Genomic DNA, 10596 nt, shown 5'->3' on the forward strand with positions numbered 1-10596 from the left:
TCTTGTTTCAGTGGACAGCTTTAACGCTGTATAAGAGTTGGCAGTAACATACCGCATTGACGGTTCTTCTTTCATCACCATCGATGAGATCACGAACCGCTCTAATGTTGTCATCCGAAGGCGGCGATTATGTAAGGTGATCAGATTTCCCAGCCCTGAATTCGAGACATTTCATAAATGTGTGAAGCGAGAGGCGGAGGAAGGGCGGTAAAAAGATCCGAAAATTATTTGACAATCATTGAAAATGATGACAATTTGGTATCCCGAATAGCACTCGAAAAAATTCGGAACAAAAGGTGAAAAATCGGGACGTCTAGTCACCTTACGATTATGGCTCTCATTTTCAACTGTTTCTCGCGTAGCCGCTTCCAAATGTTTTGTGCCAGTCCAATACTTGAACCCGTGAAAGCGTTTTTTCCCCGAACTGTGCATGTAGTCTAGTCAAAATTTCAAATCGAGGTTTGACTACCTCGTTAATTAGAAACCTAATAATAACCCATTGCGCAACGGACGATGGTATCTCTTGTTCAGACATTGTGCTACTGACCAGATAAAAGGCTCTGTATAGAGGACCAGAATGGTTACCGCCTTCACATATTCCTACCTTCAATCCCTAAAAGTCCGGTAACGTGATTTCCTTAACTGCAAAAAAAGTCCGGTTTATATTTGATTCACCTACGTATAATATTTCGGCATATATTTTTTAGACGTTCAATACATTTCAATACATTGCAATGGAGTTAGAGGCAATGTGAAGGTCAGGATTACAGTTTTATTAGTTTTTTGTCTTTACGAATAGCTATTATAATAAGCGTCAAAACACAGAGATATGAAAGAATATATAAGTATAGCTACGAATACTATATAAATTATACTATACGAAGTGTAATACAAAGAGTGATCGTAAAAAGTGTCAAACACGAAGATATGAAAGAATATATAAATATATAAAAAGAACTGTCACAACAAAGATACGCTCTTTTTATACGATAATTGTAAGTAATATTTACATTTAATGTTCCTGCGATTAGTTATGCATAAAATATAATTTTTAGTATAATTTTCAATTTTTCTATTATATAATTATTTCTATTATTATTATTTTCTATTATAAATATTTCGATAATTTTCTAGCCCTCTTCAGCAGCCATTCTTATTTAAAATTCTACGGTTAACAATAATTGTTTATCAAATTTCTGTTAAAAGCAGCTATTGAATGGGATCGAAAAATAATTGAATTACATCGTATTAGCAATTTAAAAAGTAACTGATTACTTAGAAACTGACTAGTTTTACTGTTTAGTTACTATTGAAACAAGCGTTGACCAAACAAAGATCGAAGCAGTAATACTACTCGGGAGGCGGGCGCGCGTCATCGGTAAACTTTTAAAAGCTATCGCCCTTCTTCCGTCGTGGAAAGACTTAACGCTTCGTCTTAGCGTTTGCGCTCGTCGGCGTCCTACGGCTCCTAAGGCCGGCTATCTTACGAGTCCTGTTTGAGTTGCACTTTGCCGATGTTTTCCGCCTCCCACACGGTGTCCGGAAGTTTCGTCCCCAGAGTTTCCGGGAAAATCAGAGACAGGACGCCCGCGATCATGCCCATAGCACCGAAGAGGATGAGCGGCAGCGCGGGCATTATTTGCGCCTGGACGCAAACGAGACATGTGCAATTAGAGAGATATCCGAGACAGTCACGGTGAATCGCTTTCGGCGCAATGAAATTCTCTCGGCGGCGATTGCAAGAACTTGACGAAAAAAAAAAAGAAAAGCTCAGTAAGCCTATTCTATAAACTTTTGCGTCACTACTTTGTTAATAAAATGTGCATTATCCCATAACACTCATGAAAGTAGTGACATGCGTTGTCCTAAGACATAAAAAATATCACGAAGTGGGACGAATTTGAGAAATGGGACGATTTCCTGAAAAGTTCCCGTAAAAAAAAAAGTTCATACATAATCATATATATAAAAATATATATAAAAAATAATATATATAATAAATATATAAAATATAAAAATACATATAATTATATATAATTATATACGATATATAATTCTATCCATATATGTAACCTTACATGTAACTATATTACATGTAACTATATGTCCATGTATAAAACAAATACTGTTGAATAAAAAAAGGAAAACAATTTGATTTAATTAGATGTTAATGTCATGAGCTACCATAAACATAATTATTTACTCCAATTGTATCTTCATAACAGCATTATTTTTAATGTGGATATACATTTTAATTTATCCAGCCGAATATTTCGAAAACTAAGAGCGACAGACAAAAATGTTTCAGATAAAAGTTATATGGTTCGATGGAGGACATAAGAAGATACCATTGATTTGACCTTGCGCGGCGCCGCCAACGTCAGATCGAGGTCAATTTTGTTTTTTTAAATAAAAAATATATTTTTTTATTACGGGACTTTATTTTACGTAAAGAAACAAACAACTTTTGTTTGGAAATATTTTTTACACGACCTCTATTTTCTAAGATATTTACAGAAATATCTACAAAATTATTGGATTCAATAATTTCTTATTCGAATTTTATGAATTTTACCGAAAAATAGTAAGAGACAAAATTTTTCTATTTTCTTCTCATAGAGCTCTGGAAATTTTTTCAGAATTTTTTAATTAACTTTTTAGTACTGCATTTTCTTGTATTTTCTTGAAGTAATAAAAAGTTAATTAAAAAATTATGAAAAAATTCTCAGAGTTCTACGAGAAAAAATAAACAAATTTTATTTCTTGCTATTTTTCGGTAAAGTTTTTCGGTATAGAATTCAAGTAAAAAATTATTGAAAACAATAATTTTGTAGACATTTCCGTAAATATCTTAGAAAATAGAGGTCATATAAAAAATGTTTTCAAACAAAAGTTGTTTGTTTCTTTACGTAGAATAAAATTCCATAGTAAAAAATATTTGTTTCTACTTAAAAAAACAAAATTGACCTCGACTTGACGTTGGCGGCGCCGCGCAAAGTCAAATCAATGGTACTTCTTATGTCCTTTATCAAACCATATAATTTTTGTGTGAAACATTTTTGCTGAATATGCTTGACTGAAGAATTATCAGGGTGCATCTTTTAAAATGGGATACCCTGTATATATAGTTAAAATCTTAGAACGTTTGCGAAACGTCGGCACATCGCTGATTCAAGACACGGCTCCATTCCGGAAGCTATACCTAGACATAGTTAAAATCTTATAAATATGAATTTTTTCCCGGGTTATAATCTCTCAATATCTAAATATTGAGACAATCTTCTTTAATACAATTTTCTCGAAATATTAGACAAAGCATGAGACAATATTCCTAAAAATAACAACAACAATAAATAATGATGTCAATACATCGCCTTATTATGCTAAATTCATTATTATAACTTTCCGGGATAACTTTTTTTTTATTTTGTATGCTTCTAATATTTTGGAGAAAAATAGAAGTGTGTGTGTGTAACTTATAATATGAATTGAAAGAATTACAGAATAAGCCTGCGGGTTTTCTGCGAAGCTTCGAGGTTTTGCGAAAAATTACTTCGCGAAGAAGTAAAAAGATATCAAGCCGATAAATGTTTTCCGCAAGGAGCTGGTAAAAACCGTTCTCGTTTCTATTCCACGATCTTACTCGCGCAATTAATAAGAGGAGTGTCGATTGGCATAATTTTTGTGGATTTGCGTGACGACGTTATCGAGGCGCAATTGGGAAAACACATTCGTGCGATCCACTATCCACACGTATTTACCACGATGCGACGCATTCCACTGTTGACTCACCAAAAGGGGCGTCTGCGGCGATAAGATTGATCCAATGCGGCCAGTCATACTGCAAATGCCCAGTAGCGAATGCCTCATCGTCGTCGGAAAGAGTTCCGTCGTGTAAATGTAGATAGTGGCGAACGCTATAGTGATGCATAATTTTCCGGCCATGTATAAAAGTAAAGGCGCATAACTCGATCCACCTGAAACAGCGTTAATCAATCTCTGAATTCGTGCCGCAACACTAATTACAAACGATGTAATTGGAGGAAACCGCGGCCGGATGGGATATTTTTCAGAAATCACGACTTCTCAGACAACTAATTATTGTGACTGACTGTACAAGCATGATTGAGATAATCTTCTTCTATCTCAGGTAGAACAAAAAATCACGATGATGTCAAAATGATGTCTAAATGACGAGGCAATTACATCAAATTCACTTTTCAATCATAACTCGATCATTTTTTCATTTTAACATCATTTAATTTCCTGTTCTTAGGATCCTGAATCGCGGACGCGCGTTCAAGATCGCAACTAAGCTAATAACGATGCCAAACATGATTTCTTTGCAACCGATTGCAGATTTTAAAATAAACGTTGAATATCTAATCACGTAGTATATGTCAAACTAAATTTTTAATTAAATAAAATTAGCAAATTTTTGTAAAAATACACAATATTTAATGAACAAATTATATAATTAATCGAAAGTTGAAATGTAAAAATGTATTATCGACACATAAAAAATATGAAAGACTTTTAAATTGTTTTAAAAATAATAACAATTTTTTTATGTGCACGGATGAATACCAATACCGGGACAATCTAAAATACTAAGCCGATTGTTGAACTTTCCGGAAACGTGTTTGACAGCAATAATCTGTCACTGTGGCAGTTTTACGTTGATATCCAAAAATGAGTGTCTACCATCAAAAAATACTAGTAATCTAATTGCTTTGTGATTAACCATTGGAGTACACCGGCCTTAGCTGGCTGCTGACTGATCACAATTACTTCAAAAGTGCCAACCTATCGCCGCAGTAGGCGAAAATGCGCTCCGGAAGTACGCACTGAAAGTGCGCTTGGATTCTACCGTAGCGCACCGTCAGTGTTATAACTTGAAAAGGTTTTACTAAAGCCAAGCTCTACCATGACCTTTATTGCGACTCTTTTATGAGAAGTGAATGAAAAACTAAAACAATAGACATGAAACAGTAAAAACGCGTTGCGCTGCTCGGCACTTTTCGAATGTAACGTGTGACTAGTCGTGACACTCCAACGATTAAGTCTAGTCTACCGCTCAGTATTAGCTAACAGTCCTAATTATACAGATTATTTAAAGTTAGAATAACTTTCATTCATTCATATAAATTTGTCATATAAATTGTTATATTCATATAAATTTGTCGACTGAATATTAAGAGGAACTATTAATATCAATATAAGCACTAAACCTTATAATTTTAAAGTAAAATAATTAGGCTTTAAATTAATTAATTCTAACTTAAAAGAGATTAGAAAGATTCTAAATATAAAAAAAGTAAAAAATACTAAATTGAAAATAATTTAGAATCTTTATGCGTATAAGTCCAAATCAAGGACAAATTGTCCTTCACATCCCTATAACAGATTTTACGATACCCAATTTTATGTTAATAATGTCCATGTGATTCACTAATTGTTGTCTATATAGAATAATGGTATACATAGAGCACAATAACAATCTTATAAATCTAAATAATCGATAAAGCAAATGATATTCTAGATTTTTTTTTTTAATATTAATAATATTTATGAATTTTTAATTTTAAGAAATAACTTTAAAAAAATTAAAGAAGATGAAAAATATATTTTTCGTGTTTTCATTATAATATATATTTTTTCAATACACTAATAAACCAAGTTTGACCCGAAATTGGAACTCGATTTATGATTAAGAGTTATCTGACACGAATTCGTGTACGTTAGGTATCTCGCATCTCGATCATTACAAACGTCATGATTGTCGTCTTTATTGGCTGCCGAGATATGAAATCGCTGTGATTACAAGTGATCGATCTAATCCGATTCAAATCCCCGCTTTCCATATCGCCAGATCGCAACTTTAATAGCCTTCTCGCGATCCATCGCTGTCTGAGAAATTCGTTTGTTTTTTCCTTCCTCGTTCTTCTTTTTTTTTTACCTTTCGGTATGAACTGAATCGCGAGGCAGAATACCCCGCTCAGCAGGAACGAGCCAGAGAGCGTTGGCTTACGGCCGATGTGATCAGTCAGCAGCCAGGTGAGGAAGTACGCCGGTATCTCGACCAAGGCGACGAGCACGAAATTGGTGTACTTATCTCCAGCGAATGCCACGGAATTCAATGACAATCCGTAATAAACGAACGTGTTCGTGAGCCAGCAGAACGAGCAGGCCAGCAAGCGGATGAGTATGACCGAGCTATGTAGAACTTGCACGATTGGCTTCCTCTCCTCCGACATCACCAGCTCGTTTTTCTGGAAGAAATCACGCGCGTTTTACAGTCGCATCATGTGCGAGCTTTTTCATCGATTTGTGTCTCAAATCCATCTCAAATCAGATGAATAATCGAAAATGTCGTTAATCTGTTCTCGTGAAATAATTATTACAAATACGATCAATCTTCACGAGTATTCAATCAAAGGGAAATGGATTTGGAAGTGTATATCTATTACAACTGATATTATACACGAATTCTGTATATAATGGGAAATGTAATTATTCGTCCTCTTACCATTAAAATAATAGTAAGTATGAATCTTCAAAAAGACAAGTTCTGACATCATAAATGAATACATATTTGTAAGTAAAGATAAGAAGATAGACATATGGCATACCGTTTGAGGTTTAATGACATTTAGCTCCTTAAATTCTCTGACAGCTTCGTCCGTCACTTGCAGGCCGTTCATTCGTGCCATTTTGTAATAGATTTTCTCCACTTGGTCGTTCTTACCCTTTGACAGTAGCCACCTTGAAGATAGTTACATCATTTTTCAGGGATAAAAGTAAAAAGAAGTATAAAAGGTATTATACCTACGCAACGTAAAGTTCGCACAAAAATCTCCATTAAAAAATCGTATCCCTACACTCTTAAAATGTCTAAAGGACATAAGGATTGATGGAAATATATCTAAATTTCATTGAAGTACTATATGACTTTATCTGAACTCATAATTTCTATCGAATCTCACATTTCAGCTGATATAAAAAAGTTACTAAATTCTTTCATTTGTTACCGTACATTTTACTTTAACGATTAAATATTTATCTGAATACATATTCTATATAATTTTACTGAATTATCTGTATTCAGTTAATGATTCAGTTAACAAGTTATGGTTTGATGTTAATATGAATCTTTGTATAATTTAATTAAAAAATATTTTTATATATTTATATAAACACTGTATGTTATAAAATAATCTATTTAAATGTTTTAAATCGTTTGAAAATATACTTTTATCAAGAAATAAAATATTTTTTACTTTTTTAAACGGTTTATATATGAATTTATTAAAGACAAAATAAGTTCAATTGTATATTATTGTTAATTGCGATAACCACATATATGTATATAGCTACACTAACTAGACATATATTTAATTTAGGGTATCATTTCTCTTTATCATTTCAGGGCTTTTCTATTTTCGTCCATGTAATATTGGGAGAACTGGCTGTCGTTCCTTTTATTATGAAATATGCATAACTTTGCTAGAGTATATTTATTGTTAACATAATCTACTACGCGTTAATTACGCTTTTATTAAAACCGTCAAATAGATGTTGATTTAAAAATAACATATAAATTATACAATAAATAATTAAACAATAAATAAATAAGATTGAGAAAGATAAAATTGTTAGATAATTTACATTTCAAATAAATAATCTTATGAACCAAAAACACAATTTAAATACATAGATATTTTCTTATTTAACTATATCAAATGTTTTAAACAGGAAATCAGTAAAAGAAGCAGAATTACAATAAAAACGCCGCAATGCAACAAGTCGTAAACACGCATTCCTCCACTCTCAATCTCTTAATCTGACGCACGATTGATCGTGCGGATTACGAGATCTCGAGCATGTACGTCACGTAGAATCTAATCGATAATGTCCGCCGATTAAATCTCGCTAATCGGACAAGAATGATGTCATGCCGATGCGTGAGCGACGCGCACGCTACAAGAAGAGTTACCTGACCGATTCCGGGATGAGCAGAGGCAAGAAAATGGCGAGCAGCGCCGGCCCGTACACGATCCTGAGTAACGCCCGCCAGGATTTTAGCCACCCCGCGATTAGTCCCAACAGGATCTCACCCACGGCAAACATACAGGAGATAATAGTACTACCGAAAACTCGATTCTTCACACCCGCCATCTCCATTCCTGAGAATAAAGCATACGTTAAGGGAAGGTTCTGGTTTAGATAGCCAAAAAATAGGTTTTTGACAATTTTCTTCAAAAAAATAAATAAAGATATCAATATAGGTCAATATTTGTTATATTATTTATCATTATTTTAAGTATAAACAAATTATTTTTTATTTAAAAGAAGTTATTTAATTTTTATTTAATTTTTATTTAATTTTTGTTTAAACTTCGTTGTTCAGGTTTTTATGCTGAACACGATGTTATTAGACGGCTCTAACTGGTGACATTATATTATTTAGCTCATAATAATCTTAAACAAATAGAAAGAGAAAATTTAAAAATTGTATTAAATTTGCTGGAGGATAAATCTTTGTTATATGCAGAAAGTCAATTTAATAAAATGACAGAACTTCAAAGTTCGAAGTTAGTCGTTTTTCATCTCTCTTTCTTTTTTAATGTTCCAGGAAAAATATTATTTTTTTAATTTTCCAAAAAATTTCATTTTCCAGCAAATTTAATGCAATTTTTAAATTTTCTGGTCTCATTTATTTTAGATTATTATATAAGTTATATTTGTTTTAGATTATTATATATGTTATCCATCAGTTAAAGGCATCTGGCGACACCGTGCTCAGCATAAAAATCTGTATAGACAGAATTTTATTTCCTTTTATAATCTCTTTAAACTTAAAACAATGACAAATAATATGGTAAATCCTTTTATTGCTATCTATATTCATTTATTTTAAAAAAATTCGTAAAGACTACCTATTTTTCGACTAATTAAACAGGAACCTTTAAGCTAGTTGTCTCATCAAATAAATTTGTTATAAATATGTTATTGAAACTTATGAGACATATGAAATATATTGGAAATATTATAAAATTGTTTGCTAAATTAGAAAAAGTTTGATCTTCTACAAGCTGATGTTTGCAACTAAAGTTGATACTTTTTATATACACTCTTTGCAGATAGCGCGTTTTATTTTCTTTAATTATTTCTGTATTTAAAATTAAGTTTATATTAATAAACTATATTTAATATTTAGACTATTTCTACAGGATGTGTTTTCTGTAATGGTATCCACCATATTTTTAGCAGTTACAATAATCGAACAGAATAAACTTCTAAATGCAATTAATCAGTTTCTAAACGGCAATAAAATGCAACAAAACAAAACATTTCAAAAACATTTTTTTTCGTAGAAAAGTCAAAGTCATCTTCACTTTTTTAAATAAAACTCAATCTTTTTTATTCGTAAATAGAATATTGTTAAAAAAAATCAAAATAAATTCCATAGTAACTCATAAAATTATTTTTATTGCTATTTCACAGCAAAAGAAAGTATAGTAAAATAATAATAATAAAGAATTTCAAAAACATATAATGCAAGCATACAGAAATATAAATCGAAATATTCTGATTGATACGGCATATAAGATTCTATTACAAAGAGCGGATTTTTGCGATCCAAAAAATAAACTACATTTCGAATATATCCTGTAAGCACCTAATTTTATTTATTACATTATATTCCAAATATTATCTTATTTTCTATCTGCATTTTCTGTTATATATTAGTAAAAATAACATTATGAGTTACTATTATTTTATTATGAGGTACTATTAATTTTATGTTTTAATCCTTGTTACTACGAAAAAAAAAAGATATGATCCGATTAAAAAAAATATAAATAGCCTTAATTTTTTTTGTACGAAAAAGAATATTTAAAAAATTTTTATTATTGCATTCAATTGTCGTTTGAAAACTACTTAATTGCATCTAAAATTTTTTCCTGCCCGATCATTGTAACTGATAAAAAATAGTAGATACCATTACGTTGAACGCTCTATATATTAAGAGTTTTAATGAAAAATTACTATAATATTAAAATATAATATACAGACATACTAAAACTTTAGAATTATTGACCATATTTTGTTTTAAAAGTACAATTGGAGAGACGAAAAGTTCTTAATTCATATTATTATTCGAAATATATATATTATTTGTGCATCTCTGTTAAATCAACTGACATATAAAGTATTTTAATAAGAAAAATGTTTTAAATATAATATTTCCGTACTTATAATATTGCATATATTCATTTCAACTTTGCATCAAATTAAAATTTATTATTTAGATAGCTAAATAAACTTATAGAAAAGTAATTCTTTATTCAATAAATTATAAATTTATGTACGACTCTCTCTTGATGCCGCGACTGTGGAAAATTACTGCGCCGAGCGGCTACCTTAATTATTGATCAAACTTAATTATTGCGGTTCACTAATAATTTTCGCAAAAAAAAACAATTAAATAAATAAACACGTGGTAAATAAATAAGATGCAGAAGAAATAATTCTAAATTATACGCTGCGTCGCGCGTTCGTTCATTTTCTGAATACTTTCGGGCGAAAGAA

At 31.3% G+C, this 10596-nt stretch overlaps 1 protein-coding gene across 1 annotated transcript in view; it reads right to left on the minus strand.

Annotated features, from left to right (window-relative positions):
- Window positions 1-659: 659 nt before the first annotated feature.
- Window positions 660-10596, minus strand: part of LOC116847548 (organic cation transporter protein-like) — a 90177-nt gene continuing 80240 nt past the window's right edge. The window contains exons 7-11 of the mRNA XM_032822644.1: window positions 7997-8280; window positions 6633-6765; window positions 5960-6272; window positions 3793-3977; window positions 660-1645 (exon numbers count right to left, since the gene is read on the minus strand). Of these exons, the coding sequence (XP_032678535.1) occupies window positions 1484-1645; window positions 3793-3977; window positions 5960-6272; window positions 6633-6765; window positions 7997-8280 (1077 nt within the window). The 3' untranslated portion in view covers window positions 660-1483. The remainder of the gene's footprint in view (window positions 1646-3792; window positions 3978-5959; window positions 6273-6632; window positions 6766-7996; window positions 8281-10596) is intronic.

The sequence above is a fragment of the Odontomachus brunneus genome, unplaced genomic scaffold, assembly GCF_010583005.1.
Source record: "Odontomachus brunneus isolate Ranch 3 - 2012 unplaced genomic scaffold, Obru_v1 Obru_scaffold_079, whole genome shotgun sequence".
In the NCBI taxonomy this organism is placed as follows: domain Eukaryota; kingdom Metazoa; phylum Arthropoda; class Insecta; order Hymenoptera; family Formicidae; genus Odontomachus; species Odontomachus brunneus.